Source organism: Microtus oregoni, unplaced genomic scaffold (assembly GCF_018167655.1).
Source record: "Microtus oregoni isolate MIOR12 unplaced genomic scaffold, Mior012 000025F_ref0000491, whole genome shotgun sequence".
Taxonomy (NCBI): domain Eukaryota; kingdom Metazoa; phylum Chordata; class Mammalia; order Rodentia; family Cricetidae; genus Microtus; species Microtus oregoni.
Genome location: NW_024543084.1, coordinates 1,824,771 through 1,845,000, shown reverse-complemented (window position 1 = coordinate 1,845,000; position 20,230 = coordinate 1,824,771). Strand labels below are relative to the sequence as shown.

Here is a 20,230-nt window from a genome sequence, read left to right as displayed (position 1 = left end):
AGAAGTCCTACTGCAAAGCTTGACATCAATTCTTCCCATCCACTCGTTGGTTTACATGTGTCTCCTTCACACAGTGGGTCTTATAATAGAGGCCAAGGAGAAAGAGAAGCAGGTGGGTCTTAGAGAGCCTTAGTGCTTGTGTGCATCCGAGAGTGTGTGCATTCAAGAGTGTGTGCACGGGTCCTGGATTCAGGCTTCGCATTTCCTTAGTGGAGCAAAGGTAATAGAGAATCTTCAGAGGACAGCCATTTTGCTCCTAGATAGCTGCTCCTTATTAGGTCTCTTTATTATGAAAACACAACCTACTGAGTTCTTTCTATGTAAACCTCACCTCTCACAACTGAGAAATCTCATGATGGGAAACACCTCCATTGGTGTGCCTGGCGTCGAAAATAGAAACAGGTACTCCAAGAAGAGGCAAATTGCAAAGTTTCCTTGATTACAGTTCCGTGGATATGCAAGAGAATATAAATACAATTTAAATCGTGAACGCTGTCTGTTGAATTTATGGATCACGTGGGCACTGGCTTCTTGAGATGTACTCATTTGTGTGTGTGTGGTGGGGGGAAATCTCAGACTTCTTACATAGCATCATTTTTAATTTGTGGATTTGTTACTTATTACTTACTTGGGGGAGGGAGTGGTTACTTCCTTGTTAGAAACACTTTTTTTCCCCTTTCTAGGATTAATTAAGAAATGTGAAACAGTCTGTAAAGAACAAAACCTGATATTTTTTCATATAAGCAATGTAGCTATTACTGGGTTTTATGCAGAATATGTCTTGTTGTCATGGCAAATCATTATGGGTAATTACTTATTCTCAAAAGAAAGGAATCACTTTGCCACTCTCACCTGAAACTGTTTTTAAAGCTTCTTCAGTATCCTGAAGATGGAAAAATCACACCTTACCTTAAGTTAAGTTGGGTAAATTGACCAATTCTGTATTTATTGTCTGATAGAAGGAATGCCCTCATACGCGTGAGATGTAAAATGTTAACCTAAAAATATTCAAGTTAGGAATTGGCTCTCTTGGCGTTTATAGCAGACTATATGTGAACCACGGCGAACTAACGTGCAGACACACAAAAATGAAGAGGAATCCTCAAATGGTAATTAGAATCGAATGTGATATTTGAGCCTATTGGTCAGGAAGTCATTGGAGTCTTAATTTTGTAGTGACAACGGGAGAGGTGGCTAATGGTTGTGTCTCATCTTCCCACTGTACCGACAGCTTCAAGTCTCAGAATTTTAACTCAGCTCGGCGAGAGAACTACGAACTGCAAGGAATCGTGAATCACTGTGACGATTTCATCCCTCAGTTGAAAAAAATGAAAGCAAAGTTTCAGACAGGTCCCCCGGGAAATGTTTGCTTCTCTCCCCTGTAAGCCAGAGTACCGAGTCTGCTGAGAATGTTTGCTGAAAGCCCGTGTTACTGTGTAAGCAAGCCTGCAGTGCCCACTGCTACCGGGCATGGCTTTATCTGCTCTCATAGTTTCTTCGGTCACAAACACACAGTTATCTGATGAAACATTGATCATTTTCCTTCTCCTTTCTCTATTCGGCTCCTCTGACTTTCCTGTCAGAAGCCTGGAAAAACAAATCTGCAGTTACTGTTGCTGAGGGGAGACAAAGTTTAACTTCTGGATTGGCAATTGGAGAATAATTCATGAGCAGATTTCTAGCAAATTATATGATTTGCTAAATTTTGGTCTTTGATTTATATTTATGTACTCCTGCTACTGCTATAAGGTTGTGCCAGCCTCAATTTCATCATGAATGAGATCATTTTATTTCAGCCCCCCCCCCCCCAAACTGTGACCTGACCATGGTCTGAATGTGTTCAAAAAGTAATTTTAAGCCTCCTTTTGATTTGAAAAGGAGTACTGCATGCTTGGTCGTTCATACAAATAACATAAAACTTAATTATTGGATGATTTGGCAGAGGATCTTCTTGCCAAACAACAGTCAATGCCAGCTACTGTGAAGCTGGCGTTACCCAGGCCCTAGCCCACAGCCCCCTTGTGTATGGGTGTTTGTTCATTGTGTCTTAGGGCAAGATATTCCAGCTAGGATTCACGGCTCTGGGATGCAGGGTGCAACCCAAAGGGTGCACCGTATTTATAACTCCAGTTAAAAAATGCTGTCTCACCTAGAAGGGAAGTAGATCCGCGCTGTCAAATCACCAGGAGGCTGCGACAAAGGGAGCTCGCAGCCTGACACACGGTGTAACAACATAGCAAACACCTTTAATTCTGTCATGTCTCATACCCTTTACTTTCTCACACATCTATGGCTGCTCGAACGTTGACACCTACACTCTCTTTCGAAACTAAATAAGGCGATCTTATTTAAGCCCAAATGCAACACCTGTAAAGTTATTCTTGTGCCCAACAAAAAATAACCATTAACTCCTTCCTCAAAAAAAAAAAAACCTCTCTGCTTGGTCTGCAAAGGCTCAAGCTGGTAACCGGTGGCCTGAGGGCTCAACTCCCAGCTTCACATGACCTCTCTCTCAGCTCTGACAGACAGACGTGCAAGACTTCCCCTTCCCAAGGATGCTAGGGCAGGGAGACCGTCACTGTCCCATTGGCCTTCGCAGCTTCTCGAGCTGCAGCTCCTTTCTTCATCACAACTTCCACACGTCTGGTGTCTTTCATAGTAAGAAGCAAGGCCCCAGCTGCTCCATTCCCTCTAGCGACCAGAGTCTAATATTTTAAAAGCTAGAAATGAAAATAGCTTTTCTAAAGATATTTCTTGGAATATTTAATGCGCTGTCTTGACTCCCTTTCTCTATCTTTTTTTTTCCTTGCCAATTATAAACCACCATTTGGAGGGCTTATGAGCAATGTAAGTCCACCTCATCTAATTAAGCCGCATTGTTTTAAAAGCTTGAACAGTTTTCATGTCTACAGGACTTGTCTGAATAATAAAGTGCTAGAGCCAGGATTCTGAGTGTCTGTGGAGAGCCAGGAATTTCATCTGCTGAGTGCAAAGGGCCAGGCACTGAAAGAGTTAACCCGCATTGCTGGGTAGGTTAATATCACAGCTGCCCAGTACCTCACTTAACAAAAGCCTCCTTTTGCAAACAGACTCCCACCCCCCCTCACCCCCAGTGTCCAAAGGTGTTTACTGAAGTAAATCTGCCTAAATCCTTCATTGCTTGAGTCATGGGGGTGGATAGGAGGGGTGGAAGGTGTAGGGCTAATCTCTTTTTGTAAATTCTGTAAATCTTCTGGGAAAAAGGGGGAAAAAAAACCCTAGGAATCTGTGTCACATGCCCATGTACAACTCCTAATGTGTCCATTCCTGTACCACTTGGGGGTTGGAAAAGTCACCCATATCAAACAGTTCTCTCTTTTTGGGAAAGCCTGTATGTTCAAGGGTGTGTGTGTGTGTGTGTGTGTGTGTGTGTGTGGTGTGCATTTGTGCATGTGATCTAATTGTCGAGGAAGAACTGTTGGTATCTTAAAAGTGGTTTTCAGAAAGTGGAAAAAAGACAAAACCGTTCTACAGCAAGATAAGGTGCTCAAAAGTTGTCACGAGAGGGACCTGCTTTTGCCGTGGTCTTGTTCCGGTATCATCAGCTGCATGTTACTTTTGCATGTTGAAAATGGAGACAAATAACCAGGGAAACCTGACAGGTCCGCCTCCGAGGGTTTAAACAATTCCCAGCAAGAAGGAGCCCTTTAGGCACGAACTTTCTCTGTCAAGAAAACGTGAATACCACCAGCCCCTCCCTACAAATCCTGAAGCATCCAGTTTGAGATACAAAAAGGCTGTCATCTCACAAATGTTAAACATACTAAAAAAATCTGAAAAAAAAAGTATGGAGAAGGTGTGAAAAACGTGGCACTTTACAGCCCTCGAAGCTTTTTAAAATAGAACAACTTTTCCCCCTAAAATTCTTTTCAGAGATTTTTTTTTCTTTTTGGCTCATCTGAGAGTTTCTTTCTTGGCTTTTTTCCCCTTTCATTTGAAAATATGAATTATCATAAAAAGTCAGGGTTGGGGGGAGAGAATGGGAAAGTCTTTTCCAGTTTTCCTGAGGTTTTTCTTTTTTTCTTCTTCTTTTTTCTTTTTTTCTTTTTTTTTTTGTCTGTGTTCAGGCTGTGCACCAGCCCCTTCAGCCAGAGCAGGGCTGGTTCTCCAAGCCCGCCCCTTCCCGCCCACCCTCCAGTGCCCTCGCCTCCTAGGTCATATGGTAAACAATCATAGTTATTAAGGCCAAATTGTAAGTAGCATTCGAGAGTGGGAAGTCTGCACACCTGAGCCCCAAATCTAACGGGCTTCTGGGGTAGAATTCAATCCCCCTCTTAACACTTTTTACCTCAAGTGGAGAGGTGGCCATGAATAGTACAGACATGCCATCTTGTAACACTATATGCCTGTCAGGAGGGACAGGCAGGGTTGAGCATCAGCTATATAAGGCTGGTAACTAGGGGAAGGCCCAACAAACAGCTACAAACACCTAAGTTACTTTACTGAGCCACTATCCTCTACTGCCTCTCTCTCTCTCTCTCTCTCTCTCTCTCTCTCTCTCTCTCTCTCTCTCTCTTTTCATCTTGGCTTTCTGTGGCAGAATGCAAATGGAGCCTGCCGGCGGTGAAGGGCTGAATTGTGATTAAGAAGAAGAAGAGCTCCTTTCTTTGTTCTCCCCTCAGGGGATGTTTACTGGGAGAGACACAGCGGATCAGATATGAAAGGCATTCAGGTCAGCATTGATGTGAGCGAAAGTGAAATCATACCTAAGGCATTCAAAAGACCGCCGTGTCAGGGGTTCAGCTAACGGTGCAGCTACTGTGTGTCTTCCCAGAGAGGCAGAAAATCCTTCCACTGACTGGCGACTTCTTTTTTTTCCCCTAATTTGCTACAAAATTATAAGCGCTCCCCCCACCCCATTTGCTTCTCACCACATGACACAACAGTGAGGATTTTCTCTCCTCCTGGACCACACACAAAACCAGACCAACTTCTAATAATGGTATTACATAAATGAACCAGCAAGGCACCAATCCGATCTGTGAAAGATTTTTAAACAGGTGTACTCGGGTGGGCTCACGTAGATATATGATATGCAGGAGAGAATTGAGAGGAGAGAAAACTCCAAAAGTCACATGCATGGATGGTTTTTCCTGTCAGCACCCTGACAGGAAACACAACACAACACACACACACACACACACACACACACACACACACACAGAGAGAGAGAGAGAGAGAGAGAGAGAGAGAGAGAAAACACCTTAAATGAAATCCTTTATTTACTTTGTAATTACTAGTTACACTTTTCTTGAGAGCTTTCGCTCTGACACAACTGTCACCCAGATAAAAGATTTGGCACACAGCTCATGAAGGCAAGGCTTCCTGCAGCCTGATGATTATTATCCTTGTTTTTCCTCTAAAAACTGTTTGATGAAGAAATCCTTGGATCTTACTTTTAAAACTTTACACTCCCCACAGCCCAAATAGTCATTCAATAGGTTCACCCCCCCCTTCAGTGGTAAGCTGATGATGTTGGCACAAACAGAGCTGTATAAATATATACAAAATTCACAAATCACAGCAAACACACTCACAACTAGGAGGTGCCTGGATGCTTCAAGGCTCAAAAATTAAAAGGAAAAAAAAATCACATTTCATCTTCTGCTTGCTTAAGAAATAAAGACACGGGGCTGCGCTTCTTGGTTTGGGTCACCCTTCTGTCTGCTCTGAACTCTATTCTTCCACATTCACGTCTTGGCTGAAAAGAATATTTGGGTTTATGCTCACATCTGCTTTTGTAGTGACATTTTACATATTTTCAACTAGTGTTTCTGCACCACAGATTTTCCTCCTTTATCTCTTTGCTCTAAAAAGACAAGCAAAGAGCAATCAAAAAGGTGTCTGACTTGGCCATTCAGACAATTGCCCCCTTGTGGGAATGCGAGGATGAATGGTACAGTGGACCCCCAGCACCATTGACGTTATAAACATGTAAATGAAACACATTAGCGCAGACAATCAATTGTCTGTGAGCATTGCAAACCTGCACTCCCTCTCTCTGTGACAGGCACAAAATAGTGTCTACCTTGGGAAGCCACAGTGCTGGAGAGGAACAGGACAAAGAGTCTCCTTTCACATAGAAGAAAATGCACCTTCAGAGCCTTGGAAGGATGCAGATGACAAAGAGATCTGGGAGGAAAAGCACCCCCCCCCGCCGCCCCCCTGCCCCAGCCCTGGAATAATCAGGGTCCTCTTAGAGAGCTAGCAGCAGCCTTCAGCCTTCATTCCCACCTTCAGGGAAAGCACACTTTCTCTCCTACCCCAGGAAAATTTGGCATCAGGGTCTTGAACAACCTCTTGTAATTTTCTTTAAGCAAATTAAGAAAGAGAGAATGAAGGGGAAGAATGCAAACCCTATGACAGAGCTGTTTAGCAGGGAGCTGCAGTCTAGGTTTCCCCCACGTTTGAAAATAAATGCAAAAAGATGTGAAATCATTTTCACTTGACAACAGAACGACACTGCAAAGTTTCAAACCTTGAAGCCTACCCCTCTCCCTGGTAGACCGGCACAGCAAAGGATGCCACCAGGCTGGCTGCTGGCTCCGCTGAGAAGCAAAGCACGTGTCTACCCCAATTGGCTTAGTTTTTCCAAACCCAAATAAAACAAATAGATCAGTCTAGATACATAGCCCCTAGCCTTGTGTGTGCAGCGTCTCCACAGAGAGAACAGGATGGAGATGGATCTCTCTGGAGCACCCTCAGAACTGGTACCTGCCGTACATAGAGCCTGAGAGCATTCAAAGTAAGGAAGCAGGCTCCCTAGAACAAGCTCATGAACTTTAGGAAAGCAACTTGCCCAAGATTTCCACTGTTGCAGAGCTCGGTAAGTTGTGACTACTGTCAGCATGAAGGACGCTAGCTTGCTTTGATATGTATAGAGGGTCTCTCACTCCCAGTGGTCCATCCCTACTTCACCTCTGAGGGAGGGAGGTGGAAGCCTCATCCCGAGAAGGGGTTGATTGCAGTCCCTTTTCTTTCCATTTAAGCACCTCTGCACTGGGAGCAACTTCTCCATCCCCACTGCCTCTCAGCATCCCTAACAGCACCTCGACTCCCTTCAAAGAAGTGGAAAGGAGTGAAGATTTCTTTTAAGCAGGAAGAATCATTTCTGCTCATCTGATTGCTTCTCCCCACGACATTCAACTTGAGTACTTTTCTTTGTAAACTGAAAATCAGAGAGCAAAGGTGTTTGGTAAAAGCTGCCCTGCCTGCCCGGCCCCCACCTCCTAGCCCACAGCACCCAAACCTTTAAGCAAAAATCAAGCTAACTTTTCCTTCCTTCTTTCATTTCCTTCTTCTCCCTTCCTAATTCAGTTTTCCCTTAGAAGACAACTCCATTCCTTCCTCTGAAACAGTCAGCCCAGCGATTTCATTTTTGTTACAACGTGCATATGCCTGTGTGATTTTTCCAGAGGCTGATGGTGGAACGCGGGGGAACTGGGAAGGCAGCCCCCTCTCTTCACAGAAGGTTGTGAATCAAGAAGACACTGGAGCATCCCAGGACCTGCTGCCTAAATCAAGGGGTGAAAGCAACAAACTTTGCAAGTTACAAAGTGGCAGTGGTGGCAGACTGCAGCCGAGTCCTTCCACTGTGGAAGTCCTTCCTGCCTCCAAGGCTATGTGGAGATAGTGGGGTATAATCAGAGGACCATGGGGTGGGGGGAGAGGGCTGGCATTCCCCCTCCTCTCCAGCCTTAGTGAAAGTGTTACAAAGTGAGTCAGGCGGTAGAGGATCATCTGACTGAACTTTCTCGAAACCTACACACATTCTTGTCTGCTGGCGGTTTGCTTTTTGCCTCCTTCCCCTAGCCCCACTCCCCTTTTCCTCCCTGGACATCTTATTTTCTAGGAAGAGATGTCCTGCTTTCCCTGTGGGTGAAAGGAGAGGAACTACAAGTCATGGCTTAGCTTGGTCTTGGCACTGTCTTTGCTGTCATCTTGCTGGCCTGAGAATATCGGGAGGCTGGATTTTTAGATTGCTCCTCTCTTTCTATATTTATGTCCCCTGATCTGCCTTCTTGTCCTCGGCTTTTATAAAAATAATAGTACACATCACCACCTTCTAGGCCAAGGTTTTGGCCAGCCATACACAGGGACTGTTTTGCCGGTTTTGTTTCCTTGTCATTTAGTCTATACATACACACACGGTTCACTTCATTAAAATTATATAAAGTGCCATTTCAGGTCTTGGGCCTCCCCCCTTCACAGCTTCTACTTCTACGATTATTGTTGCTATTATTCCTTTCCAGGAATTTCTATATGATGCTGATAAGCATCATCATATTTAGTGTTATCAGCAAAGACACAAGCTCAAAGGTGACATCTTTTCCATGGAGCCAGGAGAGAAGAAAAACCCACTCAGTTCAGATAAATCCTGGCAATTCCCAAAGGAAAATGCACTGGGTATGTATTTGATGAAAAAGAAAATGAAAGAGGCATGGGGGTGCCTCTCCTACCTGCTTCTCAAGACCTGGACACTGCTAAGTCAGATTAAACCCAATGAAAACACTGACAAGTCCCCAGCTCACATCACATTTTCTCACAGACACTTTGGAAAAAGAGAAAGGTAACAGCCTAAGTCAGAGAAGCTTCCGGCAATAGACAGACTAGCTACTGAGTGTTTAGGGTCTGGGATAAATGCCTGAAAATCCGCAATTCAACTTTATCCACCTCAGAGAGCTTGTCCCCAAATCATGGCTGCTCATAAGAAATGGTTGGTGTCCCTGACCGCATCCCTCCCTCCCTGGGACACTGTGTTACCTGGCAGGTCCCAATAGCCTGTGCCACCAGAGTTCCCAGGGAGCCTGGATCTCTCCCTGTCCCCAAACTGGGCTGTGGCCTGACCTCCCTGCTGGAGCCAAGTTGGTCTTTCACAGCAATATCATGTAGGGAGTGTAAGGAGGAAGAACAAGAAGAAACAAACACTTCAAACAGTCTTCACTGCAGAAGAAAAGAATACTTCTGGTAGCCTAGCTTTTAAATCTCATTCTCTCCTCTCTCTCTCTCTCTCTCTCTCTCTCTCTCTCTCTTTCTCTCAGAAAAATAACAGTTTAACGTGTGTGTGTGTGTGGGGGGGGGTGGCTTCATGACAAAGCTTTTGTTATCCAGATGATCAGCGACTGCTTCAGATACTTGTAAGGGGGGAAGCCCCACAACAGACATTGATTTTAGAAAATCAATAACTAACATTTAATAAAGGGAACAGAGGAAACACAAGAGAGGAGAGGGGAACATTGGATGTAATTTTAGTGTCTACTAAATTACCCAGAGATGGGGAAGGGGAGGTCTCCTGTGTAAGGACCACCTTAAATAATGCCAGGCAGCAATGAAGAAAAATTAAATTAAAAGAGAGACACACGCACATACTTAAAAGGAGGTTGCCTGAACTGAATCTTGGGGACCAGCTTGGAATATATTATTGTCCTTGTTTTTTGTAATACCAAGCCAAGCAAACAGATCAAAGACAGCACAAAGAGGAAAGGCAGGATAACATAACGTACAGTTTCTGACTAAAATTCCTCTGTCACCCCCATATGGTTCTCCACCTCCACCACAACAAGCAAAAGACATACCCCCCCCCCCCCCCCGCACACACACACGGAGAGGGGTGAGAGAGGAAGATTATTCGTCTCTAAGCAGAATTCTTTAGTCTTTGTGTTTGACTCCCTCCAGCACCCCCAAACTCCCACACTGCACCCCCCGGCCCCCACCCCCGCCAACCCTCTGCACTCAGTGCCGGATTGAGGCAGGCTAGGGGGGCGCACAATTGTCCTCTCTAGTGGAAAGTTGTTCCAAGTGGGCCCGGAGAGTACCCGCCAGGCGCAGGCTTGGGGGAGCGAGAACCCGGGCGTGTGCTACGACCCTAGTGCCCAGCCCGGGAGCGTCTACACCGCCCGCGCCCGCTAAGCGGGCTGAGAGCGAAAGGAGAGTGAAGTTTCCTTTCCGATTCTGGGCTGGCGCGGCTGGATCGCTTGTTTGTTTTGAGGGGATGTTCCCCCTCCCCGTTTCTTTTCATTTTTTTTCTTTTAAAACTCTGTATCCTCCGTCAGCACCCACCCCCCTGCACCCTCTGTCGTCCCCCAACTCTCTCCCCTCCCCCAAGCTCCTTCCGCGCACTTGCCAATCACTTTTCTCTTTTATTCCCACGATTTTGTTTGGGGGTAATACCTAGGGGGTCTCTCTCTCTCTCTCTCTCTCTCTCTCTCTCTCTCACACACACACACACACACACACACACACACACACTTCCAAGTCTCTCCAAAATGGACCTAAACTCTCACATACACACCCCTTTAATCTGCCATCTCTGGTCTGCGTGTCCCCTCGTACCCCCATCTCTTTCCTCCTTCCTGACTCAGCCTGGATAACGGGCTCCTCCGGGGATTTTTCTGGCCATGGAGCAACTGCTGGGAAAAGTCTCTCTTCGCCCTACTCTCTGGCCAGGAGTGGGGCCTGAGCCTGCTGCAAAGGAGCCGGGTCCTCAGCCCGCAGCTCCCGGGCCCGTCCCTCCTACCCTCGGGTCCCCGCATCCGGCCAGGGCCCGCTGCCCGCGGACCGTTACTTGGCGCACATAGAGGCGGCCGGGCGACTCGGCAAGAAACTTTGAGGCTGGCGGAGACACAGTCTCCGGTCCCCTCCCTCTCCCTCGCAGCCCTTCTGCCACCCTCGCCCGCGCCCCTTAGTCTAGCGCGCCCGGGTGCCGGAGCCCCCGCCCTGTCCTCGCCGGCCGCTCCTGCCGCGGGGCCGGGGACCTGCGGGCCCGGGAACCGAGCAGGCGGAGGCGGCGGGGGAGCCGGGGCCGCGGTGTGGGGCATAGGTCCGGTCGGCAGCACTCGGAGGAGCCCCCCATCGCCCGGCGCTCACTTGGCCCGGCACTTGCTCAACTCCCCCCCGGTGCAGCGGCCGCGCGTGGGGCTCCGGCGCTGGCCGCCGAGGGAGGTTCGCCCGCGAGCCCCAGGCGCCGCCACCGGCTTCCTTCTCCCTCTCCCCCCTCTTCCCCCCGGTCTCCGGCCGCGGAGTGGCCCGGAAAAGTTTGGTTCGGGCCTCTTCTTACCGTTTTTCCTCCTGGGATTGGCTTGTTTGCGCCTCTTGCACCGGGGGCCATCCGCCATGATCGGCTGCTTCATTGATAAGAGCGGATCAGATGGCAGTTCGCATGGACTCGGCGCCCTGCTTCGGCAGCACGCAGGCTCGATCTAGCAACCAAACACAGCGACAATGTGGGCATCGCCCGCGCCCATTGAAACGCGCGCGGGCCGCCCAGGGGAGCCGGGCCAGGGCCCCGGTGAGCACCCATCCGCGCCCCCGGCGCCAAAGTGAAACTTCGGCGGCCCCCTCCCCGCCCCCCACCCCCAGCCTTGGCCCCGAGGCGCTTTGTGTTGTTAGTTTGGTGTGTTGCACTCGCGAGGGGATCAGAGACAAGAATTACATCTTCAAAATGAGTCATAACTCCTGACCGTATGAGGGAATGCACACAGCGGTACAGTAAGAGTGCTTGACTCAAGCCTAGGCGGACCCCTTCCTCCGAAAAGTCCTCAGCCGGGCTCGGGAACTTGGGGAGGGGGTCTTTTCGCGCTCATCTTTTCTCATCCCTCCTCCGACCCCCCCATTCCCAAGAGGAAAAAAAAAGTAACAAACAAGGCAAAACAGCCCTTGGATGAAGCACACTCGGGTAAATTGATAATAGTAATTACAGGAAGCCCACTCGCCCCGCGACCCCTCCCCTCCCCTTAGGAGTTTATCGAGGCACTGTCTCTTTCCCCCTACACCCTCCGCCCCCAAATTAAGATTTCCCATTTTACCCGGCAAAAGAAATATAATTATAAGGCTCTCTGGACATTGTTCCTCCCCCAACCCTACCACTTGGACAATATTTACTTAAGTACCCCCCCCCCCCCACACACACACATGTTCCCCCACACTGATTTCCTTAAATTCTTCCAGTAGAATTTTTTTTCCTCTCAAGAAAGGAAAAGAGAAAGTCCGTAGCCACGATGGCAACACTTTTAAGTTGTTCTAAATGCTCATATCCTTTTGGCTTCGAAACTTTTGTACCTAAAAATCGAGGGAGGCGCTGCATTTTTCAGCTGAAACTGTCAAAACTTGGAGAAGGGGAACCTCGGAGGCAGGCCGGAGAAGAGGAGAACCCTGAAACTCCGCGGGGTGGGAAGATGCTGTGCCTCGAGGATTAGTTTAAACAGTGGGCTATAAAAGATGTAACAGATGCAAACTGTAACACAAGGGCCATTAACCCTTTCTCTGCCGCCCAGCACGCCCAGTTCCTACACCCTGCACCTATTGTCTCCGGTGCTACAAGCTTTGCGGAAAACCTGGAAAGTGAGTATCAGTTTCAGCACATTTGCTGAGCGGGGTGAAGGGGGGCAGAGAGAAGGGGAAGTGGGTGTTGTAGAAAGCACTTTAAATATACCTAAGCATACAGCGTAGACTTTCAAGTTTGACACATTAAAAAATCATTTCTTGTCTGTCTTATTAATTTGAAATTGTTGGGGTGGCGGGGAGGGGGGGGGAGAGAAATTGTGAAATAAAGCAATGACCACACAAGCTTCTGGGATAAAACAGCTGTCTTGTCTGTATTTCTACTGAGACTCACACACCATGGCATATCAAATATATATTTAATAAAGTAAGTTTTATGAGCCAGGATGTGTGTGAGGGAAAGACATGGCATTTGTACTGTAAACTTTATCTGTGGATATTATTCATAACTCTGGAGAAAGCAATCTTGCCATCTTCATTATAGGGGTAGCATGTAAAACATGTAAGTAGGTGAGAGATAATCACATTTACGTTAGCCGGGCTCACCACTGTGGCTGAGAAGCTTGTACTCTCTCCTTTAACTTCCCAGTCCCCAAGTCTGGAATAAAATGTGGTGTGTGTGTGTGTGTGTGTGTGTGTGTGTGTGTGTAAGAGAGACAGAGAGAGGGAGGGAGAGTGAATGAGAGACAGAGATCCATGAAATTTATGTGTGTATATTACTTGGTCTTTTAAAATAAAATTTCAAAGTTACCTAAATTTTAACCCTGATGCCCTGACAGCAGTGTTCTTCCCAGCTGTAGTGATCCCCCCCCCCACTTTGGTAAACGACTCAAGTTCTAAGAGGACTTTCACTTCTTTATTTATAATCACAGAAGTGAGGTGTTACTTCACACACACACACACACACACACACACACACACACACACACAAAGAATGAAATAAAGAAATGAAACTCGCTAAGCAGACAAAAACAGGCAAGTTTCTGCTTAGGAAACAGCCTTCCCCCGGTGGGAAAGGTTAGGCTGCCATGTCTAAGAGAAGGGCTTACTCCCCGAATTTGGTAGATCTATCTCGAGTAAGTTTTATAATTATTAACAGGTATTTGCAAAGTTTTAATGGCTGGATGTAATGAATTGGAACTCGGTGTGAAAACAAAGCAGAAAGCTTCTCCACTTGATGAGTTTTTATCCCAGCCATACAGTTCTCAACAAAACTTTTCCTAGGCTATGGAACAAAAAGCACCTTCGGTTACCTGAATGGACAGGTACAGGGTAAATTATTGAGGGAAGGGGGGGAAGGAGGGGAAAGGAAAGAGAGAGTAAGAGAGAGCAAGAGAAAGCAAAGAAGCCACTCTTGGGAAAAGCCTACCACCAAGGAGCTAAAACCACCTGAAATTCCCTGTCCACAGACACCCGGCTCACTTCAGACTAACATCCCCACTCAAAATGAGAAAATTAGAAAAGGAGGATGGGGTAAGCACACCAAGAAAAAAAAGGGATAAAAAGAGGGGGGAAAAAAGAAGGGGGAGGGAAACCTACCTGCGAAGTCTTGTTTGTAGTTTTGGCCAGAAATGGTGAGAAGAAAAAGCATGAAGAAGCCGCGAAGTGTGGGGGAGAAAAAGGTGGAGGCGAAGAAACAGCTCCCGGAGCAAACTGTACAAAACCTCGCCAAGAGTGTCGGGAGGCAGGACCGTTATTCCTGCCGAGCAGGTTAGAACTGATCTCTTTTCGGCCACTCCAGGAAACACAAACCTGGGGACGGACTGACGTGTTACGCCTCTTCTAATGACATTTTTTTCTTTTTCTTTTCTGTAGGGGAGAGAAGAGAGACCCTGAAACACGCGCCACCTATCTTTGTGGGGAGGGATAATTGAAGCGCCCTGAGCGTGAGCATCATGTGAAAACGTGATCGCCAAGTTTCTCTCTGGGAAAGGATCTGGGATAGATTATACCTTGAAGTCTCCGCAAACGCTTTAGTGGAAGAAATGAAATTCCACCTCCCTCCCTTCCTCTCTCCCTCCCTCCCTCCCTTCTCCACGCCCCCCCCCCCCCCCCCCCCCCCCCCCCCCCCCCCGCCAAGCCTTTGGCATCATTATCCTCATCACTAAATCCTGCAGAGTACTGGGCGGAAAACGGTGCACACCATTCACAGAACTGGAGAACTCCGAGGAGCGAAAGTTAAAGGGAAAGATCTTGGGTCTTCCATGCAAATCTCTTTTCTCATACAGATATCTCTGATGAGTAGGCTTGGGGTGCACATCAAGTTGTATGGATACCTAAAGCCCCGTTTTTGGAACTAAATTCTTGCCCTTTCTCTTATTAGATTTTTTTTTTAAAAGATGCCAGAGCCAGGGGAGGAAAATGCTACATGTGCACTGCATTTTAAGATCTTAGAGGTTTGTGTGTGTGCATGTGTGTGTGTGTGTGTGTGTGTGTGTGTGAGAGAGAGAGAGAGAGAGAGAGAGAGAGAGAGAGAGAGAGATTGAGAGAGATTTTCTGAATTGGATCCCTTATATTAAAAGAACTTTTGCATTTTAATAAAAGGTCTCTAGATTAACACAGCAGTACTAAATTGGCCAATCTCTGGATTGCTCTACAACTCATGCAGACAACACTACAAAGTAAGGGGGTGTCTAGGGCAGGGAAAAGAAGAAAGACCAAAAAAGCTTAGGTGAACAGAAAGAAGAGGATGACATTAAACTGTGTGGGGTCGAAGTTTTGGAGTTCACATTCTTTGATATTGCAATTAAAGTAAAATTAAAAAGAAAAGACTCCACCTTAGCTCTGAAGGGATTGGTTATGCAAATATGAAAGGGATTTCCTGGAGAATACAGCTTTCTACTGTATGGTTAATTAAATAATCACTCAAAAGCTTCCAACGTGACGCTTCTGTCGTAATCCAATCAGGTTACATAGGTCCTAAACAAGAAAGATATTTTCCACATCTGGAACTCAGCAATTTAGCAAGCACTGCACATTATTAACCAATTCAGAGCCCACTTCCCAGGGGAATTTTTTTGAAGTTTAAGTGTTCTTAACCAATGCTCTGCTGTTTTGTTAATCAAAAAGCTGGTTTACACTGCACATAATTGGAACTAATATAGAAGTAAATAAAGACAGCCAAATTCGAAGATGCTCTGTACCAGCATCTATCAGCAAAGGAAGAAACTGCTTTGCCTCAACAGCTCAGGCTCAATTTCTTCGAGTACTAAGAGACCCCCTCTCCAATTCCTCTAAACAGTGAAAGTATTTAAGAACCTCAAAGCACAGATAAAGGGCCAGCCTCTCAGCCTGTAGGCTCCTCCTGTAAAGGTGAATGTGGAGGTGTGACGAGGACCTAACAGCTGCTGCCGCTTATCAGTCTCCCTGGCTTTAACACTGTCAAATATGTCATAGTCCCCTGCTTTCAGTCTGAAGGAACCTGAAACAAATAATACCCTGATCCAACACTAGACTTTTCCCTCATATTAAGATAAACTGCTTTGAACTGTGCTTTCAATGTGTGCCTACAGCAAGACTTTGAATGCAAGAGTCACTGGCGATTGCACTCAAAGGAGGGGGAAAGCCACCATAGGGGCTGCCACATCCACACTCCCAGAGCTACAGGGCTTTGTATTTTGCATGTTTATTTTTCAGTGGTGGTGGGGGGAGGGTAATAGCCACCCAGCATGACCACAGCTAGATTTCATTCTAGGGTGCAAGAAAGCAGATTTTCACAGTTGGTTACACACTCACCTCTCTCCTAATTTGAGCATTTACAACGAGAATGATTGGATAAATTAATTTCCTCCTTAGCCCCATCACAGATAAAGCACCTATAGAGGATCTATAGGTTGTGGAGATTTTCAGTCAAAGATGATTAATAAGAAAGATTTTCATCGTGGATTAAACATATTAGCCCCATATTTACATTTCTCACGCTATCTTCTATCTGTGCTAGCTATATGTGAGACTTATCAAGTTTCCTCCTCTAAGATTTATCATTACGGTTCATATCTTCTTTCCTTCCTTCTCTTTCCTTTAAAAAAAAAAACGCAGAGACCAGCTTTCTCACAAAGTGTGCTTTAAGCCTCCCTCTCCCACTGCGGAGGAATAAGGAGCCTGTTGTAGGGACTGATTACTGACAAGACCCTTCTGTAGGCACCCAGGTACTTTTTCTTTTTAGCTCAGACACATTGGTGCAAAGGCACAATGAGACGTCAGTGCCAGTCGAACACATAGCTAACAAACCACTGTCTTTCTCATGGCCATAAAATGTCTTCTTACTTGAGATCTGAGTAAATACACTGCTGACTATTTCAATCAAAAACACCCAATTATCTGATTTCCTTGGGCTCAGTCATCGCTTCAGCGCCAGGAGACGGGCCCTCAATAGTTTGCACTGACTTTCGACATGTTTTTTTCTATTTATTTGGTACAGAAAAACAACAACAACAAAACAAAACCAACTTCAATTTCCTTGGTTCCCATGAAGATGGACGTTTGGGTAGTGGCACGGGAAAGATCGCGAGGGCTGAGCGCAGGGGCTAGGTGGCCCACTGCCCTTGCCTGGCACGCCCCTCCCCAAGCTTTTGACCAAGAGTGTTCCCACTATCACTGAGGCAGCAAGACCAGAGGAAGCTGGAATATAAATTTGTTCGGAACACTCCCTCGGTCCCAGGGCCAGGTCAGGACAATGGGGACCGTGGGATCCACATAATACAGGAGCGCAGGATGAAAAAGTCCAGAGGGACCAGGGACCTCTTTGAGGCTCCTCACGTAGCAAAACAAGTCCTCCGAAGAGAAGGACTGGCTCCTTTTCGAACTGTTTTCCGCGTTAATAATTCACTTCGAGATTAGCGCAGGCGAAGGGGATTCAAATAACAGATACATGCAAATGCGAAATAATATTGACATCGACATTGGAGGGAAAATAATTCTCAAGGGTTTCCTTGTGTAAAACCAACTGCTCCCCTCAGGACCCCCCCCCCGCCCCCCAGGCAGTGAGGAGGACACCCTTTTGTTTTCCAGTTCCCAGCAGCGGACCCGGAGTCTGTCCCCCCATTCACCTCTCTATCTGTCAATTTCCTCAACTTTCATAGCCGCTCCCCCGCCCCCACTCCTCTCGCTGGCCCAGAGGCCCGAAGAGGTACGTTTCTGCCCTTGAACACACAAGCTGAAGAAAGAATTCAAATTTGGCCACAGCTAATGATTTAAAACAAAACAAAACAACAAAAAAAATGTGTTTATTTTGTACCATGTAGGGAAAATAAAAAAAAAAGGAATCTATTCTGGTTTAGAAATGGAATTGGTCTTTCCTTTAGAGGAATAATTTCAGTCCTGTACTGCTATGCAGGAAGTGGGAAACTTCTTTTAGAGTTGCGAGCAAAGGCTGATATCCCGGACCCCTGGATTAGGTATATGGGGGAGACGGAGGGGTCTGAGCAAAGCCAAACGGTTTTCTCACGTGCAAACTCGCAATCCAATCCTTTCGGAGTTGAGCCTAGGATGGGGGGGGGGGGGAGCCTATTTAAAAAATATATATATCGGAGCGTCTAGGAGAAGCCCTTTCAAACAAAACCAAAACAAGACCAGAGAGCCCGGAGACCGTCCCTCACCTCCCCGCTGCGAGGCCCTCAGGCTGTGGAATCTCGCACGTCACCTAGCCCCAGCGGGGCGACCAGCTGAGGATTTTATTTTCCTATTTTATGTGAAGTAGAGGCTGCACCTCGGCTGCGGGGTGTTTGCCCACGTCTCTCCTGACAGGAACCAGCAAACTTCAGGGCTCAAATGAGCATCTTAATTTATTGATGCAAAGCAGGTCTGCTCGCAGTTTCCCCATCTCCGGCGCGCTCGCTCGCCCGCACCCCCCATCTCCCCCCCCCCCCCCCCCCCCCCGCGAACTTCGCTCCCTCCGTCAGTCCCGGAGCACGTGGGGGGCTCGCGGGCCCGCCGCCCTCCCCGGCACACACCCGACCCCGCCCTGGCACCGCGCGACCCCCGCCCCGCTCCCGGTCAGCTGACCTGGCTCGCCGGCCTGCTCCCCGCCCGCCGCCCAGTTTCCGGTCCCCCGGGTCCGCGAGCCCCGCTCCGCGAGGAAGCAGCGGCGGCCGGGAGGTGATGCAGGGGGCTGATTATCATGAGAAAGGCTGTGCCTGGAAAAGCCTCCTCCACGCGACTGTCAATCTCACAAAAAAAAAAAAAAAAAAAAAAAGGGTGGGGGGGTAGTGGTGGTGGTGGTGGAAGGAAAGGGGCTCTGGAGGAGTCACCAGAAAACTTGCAGCAAGTTAGATGCGTCGCAGGCCCGAGGAGGTGGCTTTCGCCTAAACTTGGAAGGCTGGGCATTAAGGGTGCGGACGCCAGCAGCCTCGCCAGGGGATTGGAAACCCAAATCTCCCTCCTTCCTTTCCTCTTGCCCTCCTTTCAGCCCTCTCTGCCCTTTATCCATATTTTCTTGCAATTCTGTCGCAACTGCATTTTGTACATTCCCTTTTTCTTTCTATATTTCTTTTGCAATCTCATTTTCCTCCCTAACTTACCTTCTTTGTAAAAATTTTTTTGGTGTCTCTTTTATATGCCCAGATTTGTCATTTCGTTTTCAAAACACGGTGTTTAATATGCAATTACTGTACCAGCAGGAGGTCAGGGACACCCTGACTAAAATAACTCCCCGGGTCTTACAGACAAGTTCGCCAGGTGTCAGTGAAAAGTAAAATAATAATGAAAATAAATGAATATCTCAGCGACTGTAACAGCTTATTACTCTCTATTATTGTATCAGCTCTGACAGATAATTTTTTTTTAAAAAAAGATATAATCTTCTTGGAAAATATGAAAGTATTTGACACAGGGAAACCAGTATAATTAAGGCAATATGCAAATTGTTCTTACTTATAGATGCATTATTTTAATCTTGCTTATGAGACTTTGGAAACTATAGTACGTAAATTCAAGAAACAAACTGGGTTTTCTTTTAGTGATTATTGGAAAGTGTAAAAAAAAAAAATCCCCAAGCAGTCCCTCTACTCCTCACCATAGCCAGATCAATTCAGGTAGAAGCAGCCTGTTAAGCGGTCTGTTAACTGCTAAGCAGATCCATAGCTTGGGTGTGTGGAGTGTTTTCCGGGCCAGGTTGCTGTTCATTTCCCAGCAGGTGAGTGAACATGACGCTTCGTGGCATGAATTGGCTCCACGCATAATTTTCACGATGATTGTAATTATTGTTCTCTCCTACACACTGAACACATGTGTAGTTCTCTTATTTAAAATCAGAGCTTGCTCTTGTTTGCAATTTGTTTACTCTGTTGAATTTTCAAAACTTGTTGCGAATCAATTGAACATGGACATTGAGCCCTTTTTGTAGGCCAAGAAAAATATAAGATGCATTAGAAAGATGCCTCTCAAGGTTCATAATTATTAATTGACATTTTATGATGAATAATTAATCATCTGAATAATTTTGGTATCTCTGATCTGAACACATATTTGCATATCTAATGCTTGACTTTAAATGTGTGTGTTTTTTTAAAAAAATTCATTCTTCAGGATAAAGAAATAAAGTGATATTTTAATGTGAAATTTCTGTACTTGTAAAAGTTTGTTATGTTATTATAGTCTTTCTAGAGATCCATAAAACTTATTAACAATTTGTAAACCATTTATGTAGCAAGCACATTGAAACACATGGCAGATGTACAATTAGGAAAACGATCTCCATGTGAAATCAAGTAACTGTTTGTCCTAAATTCAGATATGTGCACTAATTATGCACCATGTATCCTTACTGGAATGTGTTCGCTGAACTTCTCAGTTGATTTACTGTGGCATAAGCAGAAATAGGAGGCATTTGACAAACAATTCAGGTTTGATATTTAGATAAGTTTTCTTTTTTTTTTTTTGCTTATTAGTATGTGGACTGGCTGAAGTTCTTTAA

The 20,230-nt window shown here is 46.3% G+C and overlaps 1 protein-coding gene across 4 annotated transcripts in view; it reads right to left on the bottom strand.

The window, feature by feature from the left end:
• LOC121462630 (zinc finger E-box-binding homeobox 2) overlaps positions 1–18,457 on the bottom strand; it is a 132,281-nt gene extending 113,824 nt beyond the window's left edge. Inside the window, exons 1-3 of one of the 4 annotated variants that reach the window (XM_041674347.1) lie at positions 18,322–18,457; positions 13,858–14,127; positions 11,096–11,237 (exon numbers count right to left, since the gene is read on the bottom strand). In XM_041674347.1, coding sequence (XP_041530281.1) covers positions 11,096–11,168 — 73 coding nt within the window. In that variant the 5' untranslated portion in view covers positions 11,169–11,237; positions 13,858–14,127; positions 18,322–18,457. Of the gene's footprint in view, positions 1–11,095; positions 11,238–11,498; positions 11,634–13,857; positions 14,310–18,321 lie in introns of those variants that run through there. The other 3 variants (XM_041674346.1, XM_041674348.1, XM_041674349.1) reach the window with 3 other exon arrangements.
• Positions 18,458–20,230: the final 1,773 nt, after the last annotated feature.